At 43.9% G+C, this 26,014-nt stretch overlaps 2 protein-coding genes across 2 annotated transcripts; both read left to right on the plus strand.

Annotated features, from left to right (window-relative positions):
- Nucleotides 1–7,137: 7,137 nt before the first annotated feature.
- APOLD1 (apolipoprotein L domain containing 1) lies at nucleotides 7,138–15,039 on the plus strand. Its single transcript, XM_010410703.4, has 3 exons — nucleotides 7,138–7,223; nucleotides 10,286–10,457; nucleotides 12,616–15,039. The coding sequence occupies exon 3, from the start codon at nucleotides 12,621–12,623 to the stop codon at nucleotides 13,359–13,361; it is 741 nt and encodes a 246-aa protein (XP_010409005.2). The 5' UTR covers nucleotides 7,138–7,223; nucleotides 10,286–10,457; nucleotides 12,616–12,620; the 3' UTR covers nucleotides 13,362–15,039.
- A 1,891-nt stretch (nucleotides 15,040–16,930) lies between these two features.
- On the plus strand, nucleotides 16,931–25,116 carry DDX47 (DEAD-box helicase 47). The gene is made up of 12 exons (XM_010410701.4): nucleotides 16,931–17,041; nucleotides 17,638–17,731; nucleotides 19,179–19,367; nucleotides 20,023–20,094; nucleotides 20,607–20,725; nucleotides 21,234–21,305; nucleotides 21,425–21,541; nucleotides 21,698–21,844; nucleotides 22,158–22,295; nucleotides 23,677–23,747; nucleotides 24,282–24,411; nucleotides 24,505–25,116. Exons 1-12 carry the CDS (start codon nucleotides 16,958–16,960, stop codon nucleotides 24,622–24,624), a joined length of 1,353 nt encoding a protein of 450 aa, XP_010409003.1. The 5' UTR covers nucleotides 16,931–16,957; the 3' UTR covers nucleotides 24,625–25,116.
- Nucleotides 25,117–26,014: the final 898 nt, after the last annotated feature.

Raw genomic sequence — 26,014 nt, forward strand, 5'->3', positions numbered from 1 at the left:
GAAACATCTCCAGAGGTTTTGGGCTAAGAGCAGCCAGCTTCAGTTTCCAAAATGTCCTTCTAAGATAATAGCATTTCCATCCCATTCAACAGTCACAAAACCCAAGGGGGGCAGTAGAAAGAGCTGTTTGTTCCACCTTTCAGCTGCTGGCTGGATAAAATCCTGACCCACAGTTTTGGTTTGGGTGGCAATGTACAAGTCTCCCTACTAACTCCTGGTGGAAAGTTGCATCTTTTCCCATCCCATGCACATCGCTTAGGCAGTTTCATTTCCTCCAAGGCAGCCAGTCTTAAACTTCTGGCTGACTGCAGCCCTTGGGGTTCAGCTGCTCCCCATTGGTGCCCACCTTTGTCAAGCAGAGAACAACTGTCTTTTCTTGCTACGAGCAGCTAAGCATGTTAGCTTTCTCTGATTAATCAAGACACTTCAGAGCTATGGTTTGGGCCTGTTTTGCCTCTTGGGTTCTGTGGTACAGAATCTGGGGAAAGACCTGGTTGCAGAAGAGCATTTAGGCACCTCTGCAGTCTCCACGGAAAGATTCTGCATTACTGTCTTTGTTCCTCTTTTACTAAGCAATAGCTTTGACTCTTCTCACTTCTCTTCCACCATCAGTGGCCCACGATGCCCAAATACAACCTGCAACCCCTCCACTTTCTGCAGAGAAGCCAGGAAGATGAGCTGCCACCTCATGAAAACAAGCTCATAATGGCTCAGAATAGGTGGACAAGAATCTTTGAGGGAGAAGACATTGCCCCCTCTCCTGTCCCTGTGTTGCTGGAGGGCGGGGATTGAAGATGACGTTCCCTGCACTTTTCCTAGAGGACGCTGGGATGCAGAGTCGGCGAAGGAAAGGAGCAGTTTGGCACGGATGTCCAGCAGCTGAAATGCTGCCTGAGCTAAGAGCAAAAATAGCTGCTGGTATCACTGCACCTGTGAAAACAGAGTAAGTAAGTGAATTTGAGCAAGCAGGCGTCTTCAGAGAAGAGCTAGAGGAGGAGGAATACTTCTGGTGGGTTGTTTTGCCACCTTATTTTTCAGCATGTGTAAGGTTTGTTATGTAAAGTGCTCAGTTTTGGGATCCTCAATACATCCGTGTCTCTTCGTTTTCCGCTAGACTCCTCTGGCAGTTTTGAACTGATGAACAGATTCTAAGATGGTTTTTAAAATTACCTGCAAGAAGCAATATTCTTTCCTTATTGCTGACATCTATTCAAATGAGAATCCCTATGACAGCTGTCCAATCACTTGCATATTAATAATTAAAAAAAAAAAAAAAAAGACATTTTGTTCCAGAAGCCTTACAAGGGAAAGATTCTTGTTGCCTTACAGAAACCTTTTCTTTTCAAGAAATATAAAGAAAAGAATGTGTGGCAGTGACAGCTGAATTAGTACTCCTCACATCAAGCTCTTTAGAGTCAGAAGTATGATATATCCTTAAATAAGGGAAAGTCTCAAACACTAGTCTTGAAAAGGCCCAGAACAAGGGAATTTAAAATCATGACCTGATCAGTATTATAAAGCTGTGCCAGGTCAGAGGGTTGCTTCATGGAGCAAACATTCACCTGAAACTAAGGCCACCTACATTCACCGTTTGTTTCTGCCCAGGAGGCAATGAGCAAAGCATTGGCTTCCTCCTTATCTCTGTTTCCCTGCATATCAGGTGAGAACAGCTACCTCCAAAGTTCATTGAAATTGCTGTGGAACAGCAAGGAAGTGAGTTGTCTGTAGCTTCATGTCAATAGTCAGAGGTCCTGGATCCAAACTGATCTGATTTTTGAGTATACATCAGGAAATGTGTCAGCCACCATATGCTTCCCGAAATACAAAAGGTGGTGAGAAGTAGGTGGTCTGATTACCAATGCCTACTTGCAATCTACTCTGCTATGGAGGAAAAGATTCCTACTGAGGAGCAGATTTTAGGGAAAGAGACTACTATTTTCCAGACTCCCTCCTGACCACTCCTTGTGGGAAGACCTGCCTTCGGAATGGCTGAAGAAGGAAGTGTTTCAGGTGCAATGTTTGGTGTGCACTAAAGCTAAAGGAAGAAGGATGTTCATCTTCAGACATCACTGTAAAGAGGCACAAAGTACAGCAACATATTTACTTTTTGAGACCCAATGCAGCTCCCTGACTGCATCATGTTCAAGTAAGGGCTGACAGCAAGAGAACATATTCACCCTTTCTGCCCAGTTCCAGTTCTCCAAGTCTGCACAGCTGCTTCAAGTATGAAAACATTTTTATAGAGCTATACCAGCTCACTACAAAATGTTGTCATCTGATCTGAACAATCACTAGATGTCTGATGTGCTGCAAATATAAAATAATACCCAGCCTAGAGGGGAGCCCTAGGATACTACAAGAGATATCAGTCAAAATCTGATCTTGGTATCAAGAATGCAATTTGTCCTTGAAGGCAGAGTTCACAAACACTCTTCAAAGCAGGTTTGTCATATACAGAGATTTGATTCATGATGGACATAAAGGCCATCCCAACAGCCAAATATCTCCTGCTGAATACTGAGTTCAGTATGGATGCAAGCAGTGGTACCTGTATGACAAATATTTGGGAGGTACAGAAGGCAACACTGCATGCTCATAGCCAGATGCCCATTTCTCTTTGGATCTAGATGAGATCCATCCCTCTCATGCAAGTGTTCTGTAGTTCAGAAGTGTTCCCAAGTCTTGCTGAAATCTTACTCTCATCCATGTTGTAAATCTACCATCCACATCCCTCCCTGGCTGCGAGCAGCACACCAGAAGCTTTTCAGCAGCACAGGAGCACACATTCTGATTTTAATTTTCTTCCCCTGGGGCTTACACATCATATCCAGGGCTTTTCTCCTTCCTTTCACTATAACACAGGTACTGAAATAGACCACAACACGCATCTCTCTGGCTTATCCACAGAGCCACACATGTACCCTATAAAGTTTGTCATCTTCGTGTCATTCCTCATATACTTCCTCAGAGTACTAGGAAATACCTCTGACCCTCCAGCATCCTGGTGTTCTTCCCCACCAGTGTCTCAAAACAGGGAGTTAGGGGGAAAAGCTGGATCTAGACTGTGTGCACAAAGAGAGAATGGAATGAGTGCTAAAAGGGCCCCATTGATGATATTGCAAGGAGCAAATGTAAGCCAGAAGACCCTGTATGAACGTGGGAATGATCTGACAGCTTGCTCCAGGGTTGTTCTCTGGAGCAGCCCTCCCAAGCCACATGGATGTGTCCTCTAATCAGGAATGGGACGGAGAGAGTGAATGGGAGAGCTCATATGGTGAGGACACAGGCTACAAAGCAACCTGAGAAAAGCTATCTTAACAGCTTAAATTAAACACGTAGCCATGTGTAACTTTTGAGGAAGTAAAGAAGAGATTCCCTTCCACACAAGCACCTCCTCTGCATAAAACTTGTATGGCCTGCCTGTGATCTTGCTGTGAGCATGAGTCAGAAGAGTGATCCTTGGTAACTCAATTCTTCCCTGGTGCGACTTAGGGTTTCCATTTCCCCAGAGCTCCAAATGCCATGAAGATCAAAAGAAATGCTGTTGTTAAGATGTATTTTACAAAATATTCCTTGAAAATACTTTTTTTTTTTTTTTTTTTTTAAATTTCAGAGGTGTATCTCCTCATCTTAAGCAATTTCCATGTGCCTACAAAGCAACTTCTGGCAGTGAGAAGCAAAGGGTAAGGTAGAATCTTTTCTGCAGGGGCCTCAGTGACAAGAGGGTTTACCTTGACTCTGTTCAACCTGGGGAGATACAAATGGCTTTACTCTTTTCTATAAAACTTGTCCAAGACCCAGTCAGCTAGACTCAAAACCAGGACTCTCTTTACTGTATGGGTGGGTTAGAAAAAAAATAAAAAAGAGATGTTTTTTTCTTTTTATTGTTTTATTGTTTGTTTTCTTACCTTGGTTTTGGGGTGGGCTCTCTTACTGTTGTTGTTGCTGCTTTTCATTACTGGACTGGTGAAAAAGAGGCACTACCAGATCTTTTTAAGGGCGGCATTTGATCAGACACTACCAGAGGAATTTACTACACTTCCAAGCCTTTGTACCTCCGAAAACCTCTTAAATTTGAAAATGCATGTGTTTGCAAACCACAGGGTCACATAGCCATGCTCTGCACTTGACATGGCTTCTGCTAATCATGCAGGGAGTATCTGCAGGTGCAGCGAAGCGCATTCTCTCCCAGGTTTCCTTTTCTCCCTCCCGTGTCCTGATAATTTGTTCATGAGGGTGCAGAAAGTGAGCTGGATACACCCAGGCCAAGAGCATCTGCTGACCATCCCTATAGTCTGAAACTGCTTCAGGGACACTGGCAGCTGAGTGCTCAGGCACAGCATACATCTGAACTAGGAGCCTGGGAGAAACACTAAGCTCCTGTCCCCATCATGTCCCACCTCTGCAGCTGGCCATCTTCCCCTCTTTGGGAAGCACAGAACTCATGGGAGTGGGAACTTGCTCTTGCCAGATCTCCCATTAACAGATTCAGTTCTGTGTTTGAAGATGCCCTAAATTCCTTCATGAGACTATCACTCCCTCTTTAAAAATTTCCTTTCAAAGAGTTTTGTATTACTGACAGGTCTTCTTTCTGATCAGGTCTCAGCATTGTGTAATAAACAAGTCCTGAGGCCCTCACACCAGGTAATGCCTTAATATTAATTCTAACAAAGGTACAGAAAGATTTATCTGGCTTTTAGTGAGGAAGAATTTTCTTTCTTTTTCTGGAAAAAGGTCAAAATGTTTCTGATTATATTTTCCAGCCCTTGTGGTTGCCAAGAGGAATCACCTTGCGGCCATTGTATTTTGAGAATGGAAGACATGACCTGGAAATAAAAGTCCTGGCTTCACAAAAATAATAACAAATTGAATCTGTTTTGCTTTGGTTTTGTTTTCAGTTCAGATTCAGCCATCTTAAACTGAATCTTAGTCTCCCTGGGCTTAGAAGAAATGACTGGAACTTGGATGCAGTGATGTTATGGCTCACATGCTTTCTTTGAATTCCCAAGTGCAGCTCTGTAAAACCGTATGTTCTTCTGTACTTGTCTGGCTTGTACATGTGCTCTGCTGATACTGGAAATGAGACTGACAAATTATCACTCGCAAGAACGAGGCGGGACCACGTGCTGCAGACACCTTAGTGCAGCGTCACCAAACCTGTGGACTTTTCTTTCCCTGATCCCACACAGTCATCATAAGGACCACTCAGTGAAAGGAGTACATTAGCTGAAAATAGGCAAAAGAAGACACTTCTTTACACCATTGATGCCATGAAGATTTTTTGCCTTTTCTTTTATACCGCCGTTATACCTTTTTACAACTTCTGTATTCTTAGTGTTTTTAGCCTACATTCTTGGACTTGTTTGTCAAGCTGAGAGACTAAACATTTTAGAAGCTTCATAGCTAGGGATCAGTGTGCCCCAGACCCCAAGGTCCTCTCCAGAACACATTCTGTAGACCAAGATAGAACCATCCAGGGGAAGGTTCCTTGGGGAAGGGGGGGCTCACTTGAACCTCTCATTGGGGAATCTTTGATAGATATGCTAATTAATAAAACCTATAATGTTATACCCGATCTTTGGGAGATACTCGGCGGGGTGCATCTTGATGCATATGACCTGGACGTGTGCACCTAAGGATCCTTAAAATAAATACCAATATAAAAAATAAATAAATAAAATCCCTTTTCCCCTTCTAACCATGTATGACTCTTGATTTTAAGACCAGGAAAAGACATCACCATGAGTAACTGTGAACTTCTGGACTTTCTGTCCCAGGAGACAATGGAGGCAGCTCCATTGACTCCTATCAGCAGGGTCAAAAGGTGCCTGAAAAACGCACGGGCGAGAAAGGCCTGTTATGGGAGGGCACAGGCAGGGATGCACCGCTGCCACACACAGTCTTCCACAACAGCATCTCCTGCTCACACTGCAGGACAGCAAGGGCTGGTTTAAGGGAACATCTCTGGACCAGAGCAGAGAGACAGGATATTTGAAATTGGAACATCAACCTAGCAAACCTGTGGGACATTGAATGACGCAGGAAAGGGATAAAGAATTGCTGTCTGTAATTTGTCACATATTACAGAGCCAGTGCCTGGAAGAGACGGACTGAACCAGCTTTTGGGGTGACTCTTCCTTCTGCTGGCTCTAGAGGGAGCTTCAGAATGTGAATAAACTGACTGCGTATGAACCTCTAAAGAGGGCTGAACTTTGGTGAGATGCATCTCTATCTGAAGTTCAAGGTAACAATTTTTAACTTTTCCTAGACTTCTTTAGGCCATTGTGTCTCTCTCATGTTTCTGTTGTGCCAGATGGGAGGGTTAGTCAATGTAATGACAGCAGCTTTTGAGGTTCCTAGGCAATCTCAGCCAGAATTTGACAAAGCAGTCAAGGTTTCAGAGACGCTGCCTTCTTGAAAGTTTCATAAAAACAAGCAGTTTTTGTAGGTGAGAAGAATCCAGACTCTTTTCTTTCAAGAGAAATATTGCCTTGTGAACTCAGCCACCAAGAACTCCACTAGAAAAGAGGCACAAGAAACCAGGTTACCTAATTTCTACTTTTTACCAACCGATTAGGTTTCTTTGCAGTTCTGGAAATAGGTTAACAATTCTCTGTTTTCTACAGTCCTGGAGGGAATGGGTAGCCAGACCTGCTCATTGTGGTGCTGCTGCTGCCACTGCTAAGACGGTGAACAGAGAAAACTCCTCCAGCAGCACTGGTCCCAGCAGAACCTGCATGTGGCTGCACTGGGTTACGTCAGCTGTGCCACAGCCAGGGCTGGAGGCTTATGGGCTGAGTGGGGAGCTGCTTCTTTGTGCGTCAGAGACGGAGTCTTATGCCCCACAGCCTGCACTGAAACATGTAATTAAAGCTGGCAAATGGCAGCATAAGCTGGGCTTTTTAAATACATTGCAGAAATTCATTCTCCACGTCCAAATAAATACTTGATCTCTGCAAACACTGCTAACAGTGTTGTGACAAGGCAATTTAGGATGGTATTTTTGTTACATGAATGCTTGCTCACAAAGCATTCAGTGTCAGTGCGCTCGACTAATTTTCTGCTTAAATGGAACTAACAAGAGGTGTTCTCATCCCACAGGCTTTCCTGTTCCCCCCACCCTGCTCTGCTCTTTGCTGAAGTCCCACATACACCAGTGATCAGAGGCCAGAGCAGCCTGTCTCATTCTGGAATGCTTTCAAAAAATTAATTTGCATCTACCGGTAAGGTTGCTAAAAGCTGAGGCAACCCTTTTTGTTCTAATTTGCTTTCTTTGTTTTATTTTTGACTTATTCTAGTTTCTACTGATTTTGAATTAATATCTCACTGTGAAAAGTTAAAATTTGTTTTTGATTCAATTGAAAAAGAAAATAAAAGAAAAAAAGACAGCTTTTAGCTCCAGCATCCAGCAGTTAAGGTTGAAAGTACCAAGCATGGCAGAAATCTCCTGTTAAAAAAGATGGTATATAAGTGTAAATTTACTCAAATTTTCTCAGTTATATGTTCAAAAAAATGTTAATAAAGGAAGAGTATATTTGAAACTCCAGCTTCAAATGTTACACATGTGCATGCAAACAGCTTCAGATCAAACACTTCTGCCATATATCCCTTCTGCTGGAGAGACCAGGAGCATAAAGATCAGTCCTTTCTGCCAAAATCCCCAGAAAGGAAGAGAGCTGAGGCAATAAAACATCCTTCCTTCCCTTTTCTGGTCACCCGCTCCCACAAAATGCCCTCAGGCATTTCAAGAGGATATGGCTAGATGGGAAAGGGTGGAGCAGAGGTACCATTTTTGGCCAGATCATTGTGAAACACCTGCTGTGCCCCTTCCACCATCAAGCCCAAGTGCTTCACAGGTCACCAACAAAGAGGCAGCAGCAGCAGAGGGGGTGGGTGAAAGAGTACTGCAGGCAGGATGGTCAGGCCTCCACCAGCTTGCAGAGCTGCCCAGTGAAGGTCAGACCTACCCCACAAGTCTGGAGAACCCTGATAAGCTAAAATTCACTCCAAGCAGGTTCCTAGGACCTACCTGGTGACCCAGCAGATGTGTTTACATCTGGGCAAGTCCACTAATGGCACTAAAAGCTTTCAGTCCTTGGCAGGTGCTGAGAGAAGACACTTTTCTCCCATCCAGCTCCCATTCCCACCTTTGCTGGAGCAGATCTTTCTAATTATCAGTGCAAGAGAAGACCAGCACTCTCACCAGAGGGATGTTTGAGAGTGTCAGCAGGGACCAGAATAGATAGCAAAATGAACAGATAGCAAAAAATAGAACAGATAGCAAAATGCTGTGGTAGGGCCACTCCCTAGGGAACAATGTTTCTTATTATAATACACGTCTCTTTCCTAAAATCACATTGACATCTGTGGAACCTCATGTGAAGTCCATCCTTTCTGGGTATGCCCCTTATTATAGGGGTGAATTAGGGGTAAACATTCTCTTTAAATGGTGAAGGAGCCCAGGGATGATTCCTGTGAGAAGCCATCCTCAGCTGAGACCAGCATCTCATCTTGAGTGGAGTGCAGATCTTTCAGTGGGCATGAAAGTCTGTGAGGGAATACTCTAAGAAAAATGAATTGTCTCTTCTGTACCCATATCAGCTGTTTGCCCACAGACTGAGCACTGCAGGCGTTTCTGACAATATTTTGCAGCTGAGTATATTGAAAGAAGAGAACTGGGAAAGGAAGGGGAGCATCCAAAAGTATGTCATCATCTTAGGCTTATACAAGACCCTTTCTTTTTCCTTTTCTTTGTTATTTCACTTTTACCAAAACTCGCTGTCCTAACAAGGACATATCTGCAGGCACAAATTCTAACACAGATGCAGTTACATGAAAAAAAAGTGCCCTATTCTGTTCGGGAGTGTGAGAAAAGAGCTCTCTATCAACTGCAAACCCTTGCCAAGGCAGATGGGCTCCAATTCAAGCATATGCTTGCTTAAACAAAGGGAAGGGCTAAAGCACAGTTTCCTTCAGTGTCAAAGCTCACCTTCCTGTTAACGTGCAGTATGTACAAATTTTAACAGACCAGGACTGCATATTTAGGCATCTTCAAAATTATGTTTTTGCTTTTCATGTCTGTAACAGGTTGAAACAACTCTTCCATGTTATTTATTTTTTCATTCCTGTTTCATCTCCTGTAGGTCCACCCCTGAAAAAACATTTGACATACTATTTCACACCTATTTTAACATAATTGAAAACCAAGCTGCCATTGAAATGAATGATCCCAGCCTTCTCCTCTCCCTGCCTGCTGCCTCTCAGTCTTGGCCCTTTTTAAGGTCAGCTCCAGCAACTGTGTGGCTAAGCATCTCACAAATTCGACAGGAAAGCCTCACTCAGTGACAGTAGATGGCTTTCAGATTAGATAGGTCAGGGGAACTCTAGGGCAAAATCAGAGGTTCTCTGTCAACAAATAGTCCTGAGGAGTAAGAATCCACCAAATGAGAAAGTACATGTCCCATCTTCAAGCACAGCTGCTCAAAAGAAATGTCCCCAGTACCACAAGCCCTGTGTCAATAAAGACACATGCCACTTTGGTCTACCACTTGGTGCCGTCAAAAAAGTGATTCTTCCTGACCCCATCGAAAGAATCTTTCTTTGATTAAAACTGGCCCTGGTTCAGCATGGAAGGCAGCACCAGGAGTGGCACTTAGGCTGCTCCTCCCCAACACCTTCATCACTTCTTCCTTCTGGCCACATCTGTGTGGCACAACTGCCAGGCAACAGGAGGCAGCAAAACGGAGGATCCAAATGATTCTTTCTTTCTGATTATTGATTGCTGGGCAGGCACTTCAGGAAAACAACAGGATTGTTTCTCCGCCGTTGTGGTAACTATGGTTAAGAAACAGAGTAAAACCACAGGGTGATCACTCCTTTTGCAGCATGTTTTTATGTACTGGAGAAGGGATGGGAATTCAGAGCAATGGTCTTGCTGTGGGGCTGCTTCCCTTTTATGGATTGTGCCAAAGAGCTGGGATTTTAGAAGTACACTGGCCTTGAATGGAGTAGCTGGCTGGCTGATAGCTCCACTGCTCTAGATGTGTAGTGGAGGGAAACTTAAGTCATCAAGCAATTAGCAGCTCCAGACAGAGTAAAGTCAGTTGCTATTTCAGGGAAAGGAAAGGCAACTGTTCCCTGCAGGGAATGTCTGCACTACCTCAGAGCCAGGAATAGGCTGCGATTTTAAAATTTTTTTTCACCCTACACTTCAGGAAAAGCGAACACACAATGTTCATTCGCAGGGATCGTTTCCTGAACATGATGTGTGCTCACTGTCTCACAGGTCACTTTCCAGTGTGTCACATCCTTCTGCACAAGGGAGAACAGGAAATGGCAAACTCCCAGTATGAGGCAAAGCATTCCCATAGCAGCAATTGGTCCGTAGGAGCTATAAATTGGTCTCCTCCAGAAACAGATCAAAATTTGTCTTCTGGGAGGGTGGCTGGAAACTGAAGGTAAGTTTGAACCAGTAATTTTTGGAGTCTCTCTGAGTACTCTATTAGGAAAGTGTTTGCAGGTTTTGGACTAATGTATACCTTTATTGTTGGGGAGATTTTTCTCTAAGAGCAGGAGTTGGATTTTTTTTCCTTTGTGCTGGCATTAATCAATATCAAAAAATTTGCACCACTACATGGCCTATGCTATATATTGAGTGATTGTTCTAATAATTCAGTGAGATAGTTGCTGTTATTACCTGAGACAGTTCTCAGCAACTACATCTTCAGAACAAATTGTTAAGAGGCTACAGGAATAGATATATTTAATGATCATCATATTGATCTGTTGTTAAGTTATTGGTGATATGCTCATTGTTCATTTCAATGCTAGTATCCATTTAGATTAGTATTAGTCCTTGTGCTTCCAGCTTTATCTCTGATTATAGTGTGAAAATAAGAGGACACTGCCTCCAGTTGAGAGAAACACAATGTACTAATGTATTATTCAAATGACCCAATGACACCAAGAGAGACTGAGGGCATTTTCTGAAGTGCATGGGGGGCGTCTTAAAGGATCTGTGTGAGATGGATTAGGACAAGCAAGTAGAAGTGGGAAAGACTGCAGTGCGAATTATTTACTTACACACTTCAGGAAGGAAAGACTACTTATGGTACAAAGTTTTCTCCTTCTGAAACACAAGTATTGTGCAGAATAATGCCCCAAGGATCCTAACTACATAGTGTAACTTTGTGAGGGACCAGGCACCTCCAATTCCCACAGCACAGAAGACTTAGAAGTGGAAAAGGTGCCTGCAGCAATGAATAGTTTTGTTTAGTTGGCTTAATGACAGGGTCTTTCTGCTACAGAGACTCCTTTTGGCTGTGAGGGCAGTATGGACGGCAAGCAGCTTCTCAGCTCTATGGATGGACCTTGCTAGGTGCAGAGGCAGCACAGCTGTGTGCACAATGCAGTGTTGTGAAGCACAGAAACTCTGCTTCCACCAGACAATTGGCTATATCACTCCTGTTGACTCCCTTGCCTCCGGTTCCCTGTAAGCAGGGTTAGGGATGCTGGCTGCCTTTGTAAAGCATTTTGCAGCCCTAGAGCAGCCTGAAAATGTTTATTGGAACTTTTTTTTCTGCCCTTGTGGCAAAGAACAGAGACAGCAAACAGAGGTCATCTAGCCCAGAAACCCTGAAGATTCAGCTTCTAGAAGGAAAGGCTCTCCTGCTATTTTGCCAGAGGAGGTTTTCCAGAGCCAGCAGTTTTCAAGCCTTTTCTATTCACTCTGTATTTCCCCTCTTCCCCTGTCCCCAAGGGAGTGCATACTAAAATGGGCCTGCTTTTCTGATGTGCTCTTCATGAACCTTTCAGACACGGTCCGCAGGCCTCCCTGCCACTGTAACTGGGTATTTATGACCACAGGTTGGACTAAGCACCACAGAACAATGGTTCCCATCTTCGTTCCTACACTGACATCAGGTTACAATAGGAAAAAAAATGCTGCAGGATCTTGAGTTACTTAAGCTTAAAGAAAGGAAGGATGTTCACAATACCCATCCAAGGCATCAATAAGCTGCTCGCCTCCTATATGGAAAAGCCAGATGTAGATTCCATTCAGCAGTTTCCCTCTGTCCTCCTTTAATGGGAAACAACTCCTAAGTAAAAACCTGGGATGGTGGCTTTCACATCCTTGGAGTCTGACCTTTCTTGTGAAAGATGTCATTCTATATTGCAGATCCTCTGAATCCCATCAGGGGGACAACACATTAGTTCTGGCAGCATTACTGTTCTGGGAACTGAGTCACCTAATTTCAGGGGAATTTCTGTCCCCAGGGTTTGAAGAGACATTTTGTGTCTTCACAGAGGTAATGGCAACAGCACCTCTGACCCCAGTCCTTAGGAGATTTTAGTCTTTGCAGGGATTAAGAAAAACATTTTAAAGCTTCTCTGTCTGAAACTTAAAATGGAATACGTAATTAAATATACACGTGCATATGGGTCTGTGTGTGTACGTGAGTGTGCATGTGTGTGCAGAAGGAAAACCTTTCTTGTAGCTGGGTGAAGCAACAAAAATTTGGCTGGATGCCATCCCTGAAATGGTGGTCCAGGATGAGCATGTCTCCTGGGGGTTTTTGACATAAATCCCAATCCAGACTCTTTTTTTCTGGACAGAAGCCATGGAGAGGAACAGTGCTGCCTTTCCGCCAACGCCAGACCCCACACACCACTTCCACGTGGCCCTGCTGGATCAGAGACAGAGGCTGCGCGGCCAAATTGCTCACCTTCACAAGGCAGCTCGCAAACTCAACAAGCTCCGCAAAAGGTCCCTGATTGCCAATGTCGGCGGGAGCACCCTGACAGCTGCAGGAGCAGTCACAGCCATCCTGGGGCTGTCCCTGAGCCCAGCAACGCTGGGAGCCTCTCTCCTGGCATCAGCTGTGGGTCTGGGCCTGGCCACGGCTGGGGGGGCCGTCAGCATCACTTCTGACCTCTCCTTAGTGCTCTGCAATTCCCGAGAGGTGAGGAAGGTGCAGGAAATTGCAATGACTTGTCGGAAACAGATGAGGGAAATACTCGGCTGCCTGGAGTTCCTTCGCCGGGGGCAGGGCCCAGGTGACCCTACACTGCGCCAGTCAGAGAAGAGGGCATCCATCTCGCTCTACAACTCCGTCTGCTTCATGGTCTTCTGCGGCTCCCACAGCTTCCTCGTGCCAGAATACACAAAGGAGGTCACAAAAGTAAGCCAGGCTGTGCTGAAGGCCAAAATCCAGAAGCTGGCTGACAACCTCGAGACCTGCACCAGGGCAATGGATGAAGTCTGTGATCTTCTTGAGTCCAGAACAGAGCTTTCCCCATGTACGAGGAGACTCAGCTTGGGTGCTAAAACCACTGCCGAGATCCTGAGACCATCCAGCTGAAACAGTGTTTGGCCCACATTAAAACTGGGTTTGGAGACATTGCATTATTAACTGCAGTGCATTAGCACTGCAACCTGGTGTTTTACAATTCACGGTGCTGATGCCGTGAGGTGGACGTTCCGCAGACTCGTGTTTCCTCAGCCATCTCCACTGCTCTTCTTCCTCAAGGCAGCAAAAAGAAGTAGGTCAGGAGGCTGATTAAATGCCTGATGCTGACTGAACCTGGTTTGTAAACAACTTACGAATCTGTGTGTGGTACAAGGGCTGGAGTACCCTAAAAAAGCCAGCAGCTGCCAAATTCCAGTAGAGTACAGTCCCATTACCAAGGTACATCTGGAAAGGCTGTAGAAAGAAGCAGCTCCAGATATGACAGGCTGTATAGATAGTTCACCATCCCAGGGTGAAATAGCAGGGCCAGAACTTGCCCCTTTTGAAGAAACCTCTCCAGACTGAGAACTGTGATGTTTGTATTCTATTTATTTGCATAGAATGATTTTAAGGTTATGATATTGTATTTAAGAGTGTATATATATATATATATATTTTTTTTTTTTAGAAGGAGGCCTCTGTTCCAAAGGAAATCAGTTGTTTTTTAGAGAAAAAGTAAGTCTGTGGCATGTGAGAGCAAGTTACCTGTTATTTTGCTGTGAGGGAGGGCAGGTCCCTGTAGGAAAAGGAAAGCATGACCTGAATGCTGATAGTTATAAAATGGGTGAAACACAGTCAGACAGTGACAATAGATCATAGGAGCCAAAACAGAGAGGAGTGACCCTGGGACCAGAGTCTGCCTCAGGGCATTGGTGGAAGGAAGCAGTTATATCTCTTGCAGCAGGAAGGGAAGCGTAGGTTGGTGTTAGGGGTCTGAGCTGGAGCCCTGCTGTGACGGGAGCAGCCTGAGAGGTGGAGGTGCCACTCCCCATGCAGTCAAGCAGCCTGTGAGACCCACAGTGAATCTTCTGTGAGGAGGGAGGCAGCACTCATGGAGAGCTACATGTACTCCTAGCAATGCTTCCCAGGGAAGGCTTCATATTAGTGAAATGAATAAAGGTACTAATATCCAAGAGAGGAGTAGGATGATTCAGTGACAGAGCCCCTACAAAGCAGTAGCAAAGACTGGGACCCTGCTTCAAGTGACTGTTCTGCTAAATATGCCCTTTGTGATTTTTGACCCATCAGTACCTCAGTTCTCTGTCTGAAAACAGGGATAGTAGCACTTCCCTATCTCACAAGGATGTTTCTGGGACCAACACTGAAAAGTGCTCAAGTATGGTGATGATGGGGATCATGTCAGTACCTGAAAGAGGTACAAGGAAGAGACCCTGAAACTAGCTTGAAGCGACTAGAAGAGTTAATGCAGAGGTAACTCCCTCCACAAGCATGCCCCAATGGATAGGGGAAACTTCCCTGCGCAGGCACAAATCCAAATGATGACAAAAACCTACTCTGTAATTCTGTACCACTGACCAAATTCTTAGGAGGGGCACCACTCCATGTCACAAAGCTTGAATCCTTGTCCTTTTCGTCTCTTCTTCTCATGATATCAACATTTGTTTTAATATGCTGTAGAAAGAATTTTATTCTGGTTCCTCAGAGTGTGACTCAAATGCTTGTGATACCCATGCCTGTTTGCCAGAAATGAACAAGTACACTGCTGATTCAAATAAATGAATATGAAGCACTTTTGTGTCACTGTCTCTCTGCACACCTGAATGGGACGTGCTGTACGTTGTCCATCTCGTCTCATTATGCATCCCTTATGAAATAGCTGACATTTATATCTGCACTAAAATTCATCTGCTGGGGATGCTCTCACCCTGCCCCTGTTAAGGAAGACTGGGCTGTAACATGCAATAGAGCTAGGAGTGTATTTGTTTAAAAGCCAAGTTTAAAAGTGAAAATTTAAATTCTGAAGTGAAGATTTCTAAATCCAGTATTATCTGCAGTGTCCTGTGTTGAAAAGCACAAAAAAGAAATTACTATTTAGAAGCTGTATATTTATTTTATCATGCATGAATGCTCCCAACAGCAGCTTAGGACAGGAGAAAACTTTCATTCAAATGCATCAATTGACAACAGGGAATTACACAAACTGGAATTTCACCAGAATAGAATTGCTCCACCCTGCTCCCCACTGAAACAGTACCATATTATATGGGCAATGAGTTCAACAAAGAATCACAAGCAGTGACTTCCTGTCACATCCCTGACTCCGTTTCCTGAGGCATCCCAGTGACCCTTAGAGGGGTTCATGCCTACATGCTGGCCAGGCTTAACCTTTAGCACCAATGGTTTATAACAAGCCCATAATACAGACCGCTGTAATTTTTGAAACATATGGTCACAACCAGCATTTACGCAGGGTGGTTTTGGGTTTTTTTTGGTTTTAATTTATCATTGCTCCTAAGCACAGTGGGATGCAGCAGTTTCATTTTTACTCCTGCCCATGAATTGTTTCAGGTTTCCTCTTCTTTCCCTGTCACGCAGAGTTTGTTCGTATTTCCTCTCACTTTCCTCATTGTTCTGGGAGCAGAGGAAATGCCACGCTTGGAATCCAGTGACAGATGCTGAAGTACATCAGCATTTCCACTGAGAGCACGCCCAGACAGCCTTCCCAGAGAGAGGGAAGTCTGCTCAGAAATGCAGTCATGAGCTTCATTTTGGAGCCAGACTGCTGTCCTTTTCAAGCCCAAACATCTAACCCTAACATCTTGTATATGTTTCCCTTCTTTTCCCTAAAACAAAGGAAGTTCACCTAGCTGCAAGGTTAACCTGCTGCAATCAGCATGGGGACTACAGATTAGAGATGCTACACCCAGATCACATGGTCAGATGGAAACCAATGACTCAGGAACTTCCATCGTGACGATATTTTGATACTGCACTCCCTGGATGGTCATTAAATGCATATCCATTTTCACCTCTCATCAAGCACTTGCAGGCCTGCATCACAACAGCAGCAATCAAGAGAGCTGGGAGAGTGTTTGCATCTATTCTCATCCTGTACTCTCTCATTTCACGGTGTGAGTTGCCACAGTTCAGTTTATTTCATCTTTCTGTCACTTCAAAAATTCATACTAGCAATTACCATGAACAGGAAAAGAACGTGGGACAATGAGAGCTCTTTTCTCTCTTCCCATCACTAGTGCTTCAAAATGTTTCATACCAGCGCTTCCAAAGCAGTTAATTTGTTCTTTATATGCATTCTGTATGTAAGTTTATACATATGTTTGTCTTTTGGTGCCTGGCCAGTTCATTTTGCCTGTTCTTTCCCAGCTGTAGAAGGCATGAACCGGGAACAGCATCACGCACTGCCTAAGCAGCGCAGTGCTGAGCTGCAGGCCCGAGGCTTAGCGGCTCGGGGTTACCGCCGGGCGGGCAGGCAGGCAAGCTTTCCCACAGCCAGTTCAGGGTGCCCTTGTCCCAGGACAGGCGGCTGTAGACCCGCAACTCCCCCTTCCCTGGGCACCTCTCAGAGTTGAGGGAAAACCCACCCGCTCCGCTCGGCTCTCTGTCCGGAACTACAAATCCCATCGCACCGCGAGGAGGACTACAGCTCCCAGAGTGCTCTGCGCTGCAGCAGGCGGGGACGGGCCGAGATGGCGGCAGGAGAGGAGGAAGGTTCTGTGGCCGAGCCGGAGCAGGAGCCGGCGGTGGAGGAGCCACGGAGCTTCAAGGACTTGGTGAGGCTGGGCCAGAGCCGCTTGTTCCCCCGGTGCTCGCAGCCCTGTCCCGCAGATCAGGCCGGGGGAGCTCCTCGCCAGCCCCGAGTGCGCGCGGGGCGGACACGTGCGGCGCTCCGCGGGCAGCGGCGCCGGGCCCGGGCAGGAGCTGGGGGCACTCGGGCGCTGCCCCGCCGGGCTCGGCACTGCTGCTCCCCTCGCCGCTCCGCAGCCGGCCGCCGCTATCTTCGGTGGCGTTAACTTGCCATGGCGTTTTTGTTTTACATGGCCATGGGACACCCCCTGGGGGGAAGAGGCGGCTGTGTGTGGGGAGGGAAGTTCCTTGTGTAAATTAGGGTAAAACTGACCGTATTCTTCCTGATGACAGTCATCGCTAACAGATGGTTTCGAACTAATCCCATGAAGTTACTGATGGAAGTGGGGATCACTGTGAGCAGCCTGCCCTTTCAGAGAGTTGCAGTGGGGGTCTGGTGGGGTTTGTCTCTGCTAGAGACAAGCTTGGCTTTGTTGAAGCATGTATTTAATTTAACTCTGTGATTTAATTGAGGTCTTTTTGGTGATGTCTGTTTCGCTTTTCTCTTGTCACTTATGTCCAGGGAGTGACAGATGTCCTGTGTGAAGCTTGTGACCAGTTAGGATGGAAGGTGCCAACAAAGATCCAAATTGAGGCTATTCCAGTGGCTCTCCAAGGTGAGCAGTGTGCTTCTTTGAACTGGCAACTGCTCCAGGAGCTCTCTGTGAATGAATTTTGCTGAGTGAGAAGGATCAGGGATGAGTGTGTCCCAACTTCTTCATTGTTGAGGATCTCTGTCTAGAAGTCATTTTTGTATTCATTCTGTGTCCTTCCCTGGTGGAGCTTGGAGCTTGGATTGCACTGCCTGAAATCACAGACTTTCAAATGGGTACAAATATTGCTCCTTGAGCGTTCACTCCTGTTGTGTAGTTCTGACACTCCCTGCTAAATAGAATTCTTACTAATCATTTGAACCACTAGTCCACATTGATCATTTTCTTTCTGACATACCCAAGGATACACAGGAAGCTTCCAATAGGTTTTGGACTGTGCTGCTTCTGATGGAGACCTACATAGTGTATGTGTGTGTGTGCTTGAAAGTGAAGATGCCTTGGCTGATTCCATAATGTGTATAATCTGCTTTGCTGTGAGCAGGCAACTCTTTGAAATGAGATTTCTGAAGTGAGTAATAACCAAACCACAGTGACTTTCTGTAAGCATTCTGGAATTACAAAAAAGTAAATTACTGAATTCAGCAGACATTTCTGTCTCTGGAACTATTTTTTTTTTTTTAAACAAAAACACTGTCTCAAAACACTGTCAAGGAGGGAAAGAACAATGTAGTGACAGAATGGGAACAAACTTTCAGTATCTACTCTGTGCTAATATTTAACTTTTGTCAGACTCTTACTACACATATAAGATTCTCTTGGGGAAAACCAAACACAAAGGTAAGACCGCATTCCTGAGAAATTGTTTCCAGTGTGAGGCCTATTGACAGCATGTTCTTCTCAGCTGTATGAGCTTAGGATGTCATAATGGATTCTACTGATGAATTCTACCTTGTTGCTTGCATTTTTGGGGGGCAAAAGACTTTCTGTCCTACCCTTCCTACTGCAAACTGGTTTGGATTACTCTGCTAATCAATGGCACAGTTTTGGCTTGTGAAGTGTGAGTTTGGTAGTGCTGTTGTCCTGTAGTTTGTGTGACTGAAGTTTGAACACTGCAGTCTGTTTCCTTGTAAGCCTGCAAACAGACAACATTTGGACTAAAATACTGAGATAGAGTCATTAAGCTGTAAACTGATGTCAGATTTGAGACATAATAAAGTAAAGCTTATTTTGAACCTAAGGTTTGCATGAAACCCTGTATATTAGCAGAAATTTAACTAGAAAATGGAATATTGAGACTATAATCATTATACAAATGAAATCACAGTCTAAAAACGCTTCCGAGAGATTCTGAAGTTCTTTGGTTTGGCCCTTTGTTCTCTTTTACCTTCTGTGTGTCTGCCTTTTTTTCTGTCCTTAGGGAATTCTTGTGTTTTATTGCACAGTGCTTTAAAGTCTTCTTTCTCTGTTCTAGATGTGTAACAGTTTTTGCCCCCCTTGCTCCTTCTCACAGGCAGAGATGTCATTGGACTGGCAGAAACTGGCTCTGGAAAAACAGGAGCCTTTGCTTTGCCAATTCTTCAAGCACTGCTGGAAACACCTCAGCGATTATTTGCTCTTGTCCTCACACCAACAAGGGAGCTGGCCTTTCAGATCTCAGAGCAGTTTGAAGCTCTTGGGTCCTCCATTGGTGTTCAAAGCAGTAAGTAGCTTTTAGGGTATTGGACCAGTTTTTCTGAAGACCAGTTTGTCAGCTCGAGATTGCAAAGATAAAAATAGAGGATTTATATGAGGGGTTGAACAAAATGTGAGAAGAGCTTATGATGCTGGAAGACAGAGATCTGGTATCAGGTTTGAGAAAAAAAGGCTGAATGGGCTTTCCTCATGGAGTGGTCTGCAGCTCTTCTGCATTTTATGTCTGAACAGTTGAAGGTGGAAGTAGAAGAGAATGTTTTCAATAGTGGGTTTGTGTCCAGTGAAATTGCATAGAGCCCCCTGCTATAGTGTGATGTAGTTTAATCTTCCTTTCAGACTTTCTGTATTGATTCTTTAGATAATCTCTCAAAAAAAGCTTTGTGGGTATTTTTAGAATTCCTAGATTTTTGCAGCCGAGTTAAATTGCAAGGAATAGATTCTGCCTGTAGCTCTTCAGCTGTGAAAATAAAATACTTGTGGCCAGGAAGGAATTAATTGTATGGCTTAAGAAGCCTAGGAAGGTCAGATATGCTTAAATAAAGTGAATTCTCATAAAAATAAGTAGCTTTTCATTTGTACAGAATTCCTGTGGGTGGTGGGCAGTAGGAGTAAACACCAGAGTGCTACACTGAGGGATTCACTCCACTCTGTTTGTCCTGCAGCGGTTATTGTGGGTGGAATTGACACGATGTCTCAGTCTCTGGCCTTAGCCAAGAAACCACATGTTATAATTGGTAAGTTGATGTGCTAGGGATATGGAGTGTGAATATTATCAAACTGTGGTTAACCAGTGAAAGGAGAGTACATCCTTCATTTGTTTTTGTCCCAAGCTCTGAGTACTGGCTTGTTAATGTTTCCAAAGTATCCACCAGTAACTTGGTTGCTACAAGCTCATTCCAAAGCATTCCTGCTAGACCCAGAGTGCTTCTGGCTTCTTTTTTCATTCTCCTCAAGTATTTAAAATGCTGGTCTCATCCTTCACAGTACAGCTTGTCTACAGTCTTCTTTGTGTCATGTTGTTTTAGGACTTTTTTCTAAAAGTCTGACTTTTTTTCTAAGAGTCTGACTCCATTAGTCTTATTTCAAAACACACTCTGAAGATATCCTGTGGAAAAGTTATTCCCACAGAACAATCTCTACTTTTCTTGGGCAAAGAATCCCTTTTCTGTAATGGACAACTGTCTTGCCTGTTTGGATCTTTTCCTTTGCTTGCATTCTGAGTTTGCTTTCATGATGCTGTTGGCAGCAACCCCTGGCCGTCTAGTTGATCATCTGGAGAACACAAAGGGCTTCAACTTACGAGCTCTGAAGTTCCTAGTGATGGATGAGGCTGACCGGATTCTTAACATGGATTTCGAGACAGAGGTAGGAATCTGCTAAAAGAAGAGTTTGAAACACCAGATGAATTCCTTTAAAATCGCTTTATATGGTCACATAGTGAACACTGAGCTGTTCTGTAGAAATTAGTAGCAAATTGTAACTAAGATCTAATAATTACACAAGAGTCTGTGGTGGGATTAGAACATAGCAGAGTTCTGCAGAGCACTGCCAAGACAGTAGGAGGCGCTTTGAAACCCACTGGTTTCTCTGGAGTGCCTGATGCAGAATGTAGTTAGTGTAGAAAACAATCACACACACATTCCTGCAGAAACATTACCTGATATTTGCACTGTTGTTGGACTTTTGAAGCTCACACTGCCTAACTGCCAACAGGATATTAGCCTACACCTTCGCCTTAGAAGAGAAAAAATTTGTTCCTGCTGTATGTTTGCACATGCATTACTCTTCATGTGGATGGTCGTTATATTTGTGGAAGGCTTGTGTCTTGCTTGCTTGTAGTATTTAGTATTTCCATTTCCTTTTTTTTTTACAGGTGGATAAGATATTAAAAGTGATTCCTCGAGACAGGAAGACATTCCTGTTTTCTGCCACCATGACCAAGAAGGTGGGAACAGACCAATCTGCTTTAGTTCTCCTTCCATCAGGCTATCCTCTTGACTAGACTGTATTAATACAATTTTCTGACAAGATCTCTGTCCTACTAAATTTCATTGATCTTACCAGGTTCAAAAACTCCAGCGTGCTGCTCTGAAGAATCCTGTTAAATGTGCTGTTTCTTCCAAGTATCAGACAGTTGAAAAACTACAGCAGTACTACATTTTCATCCCCTCCAAATTCAAGGTAATGGCACTTCTGTTTCTTCTCTCTTGTTGTGGTTTTTCTTGCTCCCACATCTGTCCAATATCTTGTCATCTTCTGAGGCCTAGACTTACTCTTAAATATTGCACATATGATTATCTCTGGGGTTTTTTTTTAATTCTCTCTGTTTCTTTACAGGACAGCTACCTGGTTTATATCTTGAATGAACTGGCTGGTAACTCTTTCATGATATTCTGCAGTACATGTAACAATACTCAGAGGACTGCTCTACTGCTTCGCAACCTGGGATTCACTGCCATTCCTCTCCATGGGCAGATGAGTCAGGTATGGGCATGACCCCACAGAATGGAGTAGACAGGAGGCCTGTCTTGGGGCTTGGGAAATGGGCTGCACCATATTAAGTCAAAGCTACCTTGCAGGAGGAGTATTTCACAGCTAGTGGACTGGACTGATCCATAGAAATTTAACTAATGTGAATGCTGCCCCTGATTCTGTAATGTTTAAAAAAGAAATTAGAGAAGTGGGATTTTTGAGTAGTTTCTCTCCCAGTTCTTTTGTGCCAGTATTTCAACAAGAGCATATTGACTAGAGACTAGAATGAGTGTGATTCTCTCATTCCCTTTTTGTCCTTTTCCAGAATAAACGTTTGGGCTCTCTAAACAAGTTCAAGGCAAAGGCACGTTCTATTCTGCTGGCTACTGATGTTGCAAGCAGAGGTCTGGACATTCCACATGTGGATGTGGTGATCAACTTTGATATTCCTACACACTCTAAGGTAAGTTTGTCTATGTGCCAGCTGAGAGCTTCTGGTCACCATGAGCAGATAGACAAAGAAGGTGGACAAAGCACCAGAGACATCTTCTCTCTGTTCTGCTGCCTGAAGGTCTAATTCATGATTCTGTACACTGAAAGGTGTAGTTCAGCTTCCACAACTGAGCTGGTATCTCTGTTTGTATGGCCTCATGGCCTGGGTTGTAGAAGTGACCCTGTAAGTGAAGAGGGGAAGTGAGGAATGCTCTGTGTCTTCGCGTTTCTGCTCAGACTATATGTTTTGCCATATTACATTAAAGGGCTTTGAAAACAGTTTTAACATATTACTAGTTTCATGTAGTCTCTGTGCCTGTGATCCAGGTCTGCCTTTCTATTTTAAACTGTGTTTTAAAAAAAAGAAAAAAAGCTAAATTCTCATTATGACATTCAATGAGCATTTGGTTAAGAAAGGTGTCCTTAATATATTTCACCTTCATATCACAAAAGCGCCACAGAAGAAAAAGAAAGTGAGTTACCAACTCTGTCTTACAGAAAGTATGGGATTATCTCAGGGGTGTGACTGTTTCCCAGCTTAGTTCCAGAAAGCATACCATTAACCTGCACTTCAGGAATTGCTGTAGTTGCTTACAACGATTAAAGATGCTGTGTCTTGCAAACAGAAGTATGGTAGGTCTTTTGAAGACACTCCTTTTGTAAAAGGACAAAAGTAAAGAAAAAAAATGGTGGGAGCAGCAGCTTGAATGGTGTTACTACAGTCTTTGTGCTCTTCTCCCTCATCTAACCCATAGAACACATCCTTTCTTACAATCCTCTCTCTGCAGATCTTGTATGGAGAAGGGAGTATTTTAATTTCCATAACATAGTATAAAACCTGGAAAACAGCCTAGAACCATATTGACAAAAGATGTCCGATAGATCAGACTCTTCTAAATTATTCTCAATCATCCTCTCTTTCACCATGCTCACCAAGTTTAAATCTACTTGTCAGAGAGTTTCTCTGGAAGATGGATTATGCAGAGCACTAGATCCCAAGACTGAAAATGCAGGCACAGGCTCACTGTAAATATTAGCTTTCCAAGGAAGTGATAGTGAATTCTTGGCAAAGGTCACGTATTGCAACTTTTGTCCTGCAGTCTGGAATAATTTGAGTTGGTCTTCTCATTTAGAAAGAGAAGAATTCAAATGTTAAAACCAAAGCTATGCCTCCACTTACACCTCTTCTCAAAATCTGATGCTGTGCACCCTCCTGAGCATTTAATCCTGGCTGTATGTTCGCACCATTTTCTTGTTCTTCCTAAAGAGAAAATATATAGCCTGATCTGCCATAAGATCTGTTCTGTGTTTGGTGAACATATATTATTGCTTATCAAGAAAATTCTTTCCAGGATTACATTCATCGTGTTGGGAGAACAGCTCGAGCTGGGAGATCTGGCAAATCTATCACCTTTGTCACACAGTAAGTGATAAAATTTAACAGACTTATTCTTTCCAGTTGTGTTTCAGAACAGAAAATATCTGACCTTATCCTGGGTGAGAATAAAATACTACTTTTCAGTTTGAAGTGCCAGGTGGTTTTATTTAGTTAAAGGGGAGAGAATTCAAAGTGCCCGGTGGGGAGGGAGGAGTCTAGATAAATTCTAGAAGCAGGCATGTATTGAGCAGAACTGTTTATAACTGGACTCCACAATATATTCATATATTTTTAAAATACGTAATGCAGGTTCAGTAACTGTGGGGGTGTTTTGTAAACACTGAAGTATTTGTCTAAAAAGAAAATCTTTGCCAAATACTTCTGAACGGAGATGAGCTGAATAAATCAGAGAAGCCATCCCAAATGGCATCATTTGGATGCAGTTGAGCTGCTTGTGAGACCATCAGCACAAACTTAAGAGTATCTGCAGGCTGGAGATTAGGGGTGAAGTCTGTGAGTGGTGCCAGCTGAGCCCCTCTCAGGAGGGCTGAGTCAAGCTGGTGTCTTGTCTTTTGTCAGGTATGATGTAGAGCTGTTCCAGCGCATTGAACACCTGATTGGCAAGAAGCTGCCAGCATTCCCCATGCAAGAGGAAGAAGTTATGATGCTGACAGAGCGTGTGGCTGAGGCCCAGAGATTTGCTCGAATGGTGGGTGCTGGCTTTTTGACCCTGTCCTCGCTGTTGTAGTCTGATTTTCTTCAGGTGCCAGAGCTCTTGGTCAATCTGTTGATTCCATTGCAGGAGCTGCGGGAGCAGGGAGAGAAGAAGCGATCTCGGAATGATGATGATGACACAGAAGAAGCTATTGGTGTCAGGAATAAGGTGGCAGGAGGGAAAAAGAAGAAAAGGAAAGCCTTCTAGTTTGGTATTTGAACAGACTCTTTTATTTTTCTGTTTATGGCTGAGCTATCAAAAACAGTCTACCAAGCCGTCTCCAGTGGATTTTTTTTTTTTCAGAACTACATATGAAATTTGGCAGTCCATGAGGAAAAAACCTACTTTTCTTCTTCACCAGCTACAGACTGAGCTTGGCCCATTTTGGTAGCATGGTACCAGTTTTCCTTTCAGGGACACCATCAGACACCATCACCTCTGGACCTGGAAGCAGCTGTGGTGAGGCCCGGCTCATTCACAAAGTGCAGTGTGAATGCAGCTTTTGCACTGCTGCAGCCTGTCCCACTATCCAATCTCACTGAGTGCATCTGGAGTCAGATCTGTTGGAAGAAAGAGAGGAGAAAGTTAAAAAGAAGCATCTGAGTTTTCACAGCACAGCTGTGATGCCCTTGCCTTGGTGAAGGGATGTGTTACATTGAGAACTCAAAATATATTTTGCTTAATTTTAAAGCCACCTGGTTTTCCTTGTCTTGTCACTGACCTGTTCGTTCACTTTGTGTATCAGCTCTGCCAGAAGGTTTTCTTGGGTCAATCTTAGCAATTCAGATGTGACATCAAAACCTTAGATTTGTCAGCTGAAGAGTGGTCCAGCAGAGAGAACGAGTTTCAGCAGGATGAAGCTATTCCCTGCCTGGGATTCGATCCAGTACCTGTTAATGACGGACACCATCAAGGATAGGTCCGGGTTTTGGGTGGGGTTTTTGTGGCCGATTCTTGTAGTACTTATAAATGAACACAAGAGGGGGGCATTTACGTGGGAAAGCAGCTCACAAGCTGGGAGGTGCAGAAAAACAGGTATCCTGGAAAGGTCTTTGTTTCCCTAGGCAGGGAACTTTGTTACTCTTAGTCGGAGTTCCATGCCAGATAAGTAGACTTTTGCGAAAATGAGATAAATGTACTTCGTGTCAAACCAGAACATTACTGCTAGTTCTCACTGACAATAAAAATTTTTACACTGGATGTTCCTGCTGGTGGGCACAGAAGAGTAGGAAGCTCCAGCATATGAAAATTTACTGAATACATGAAAATTTAATTCCTATTAGAACCATTTGTAAACTGGATTTTGTGCTACATAAAAAACAATGTTCAAAACAGTAAATGGAAAGTAGAAACTATTGCAGTAGTCAAGATGAGCACAGTGGTTATTTCACATTGTCAGCAGAAATCTAGTAGACATGTATGCTAGTCAGAATGCTTTTACACTTTTGTTAGGGGCAGCACATTTTGCAAAGAAATGCCAGAAAACCTCGGTCTGTTTTTTCAAGAGGAACTCTTTGGAGCAAAAGGAGTGCCAGTGTTCTCACTCTTTATTTATGTTGTAGCAGTTTACTTAAATCTCCCAAATATCTTCAAGTCT

This window comes from Corvus cornix, chromosome 1A, assembly GCF_000738735.6.
Source record: "Corvus cornix cornix isolate S_Up_H32 chromosome 1A, ASM73873v5, whole genome shotgun sequence".
Lineage (NCBI taxonomy): Eukaryota > Metazoa > Chordata > Aves > Passeriformes > Corvidae > Corvus > Corvus cornix.

Excerpts from the sequence above, each read along its gene's own strand:
- APOLD1 (XM_010410703.4), top strand. The coding sequence starts at position 12,621 with ATGGAGAGGAACAGTGCTGCCTTTCCGCCAACGCCAGACCCCACACAC.
- DDX47 (XM_010410701.4), top strand. The coding sequence starts at position 16,958 with ATGGCGGCAGGAGAGGAGGAAGGTTCTGTGGCCGAGCCGGAGCAGGAG. Across the intron at positions 21,306-21,424 it reads CTGCCACCATGACCAAGAAG|GTTCAAAAACTCCAGCGTGC; the intron begins GTGGGAACAGAC and ends TGATCTTACCAG. Across the intron at positions 22,296-23,676 it reads ATATTCCTACACACTCTAAG|GATTACATTCATCGTGTTGG; the intron begins GTAAGTTTGTCT and ends AATTCTTTCCAG.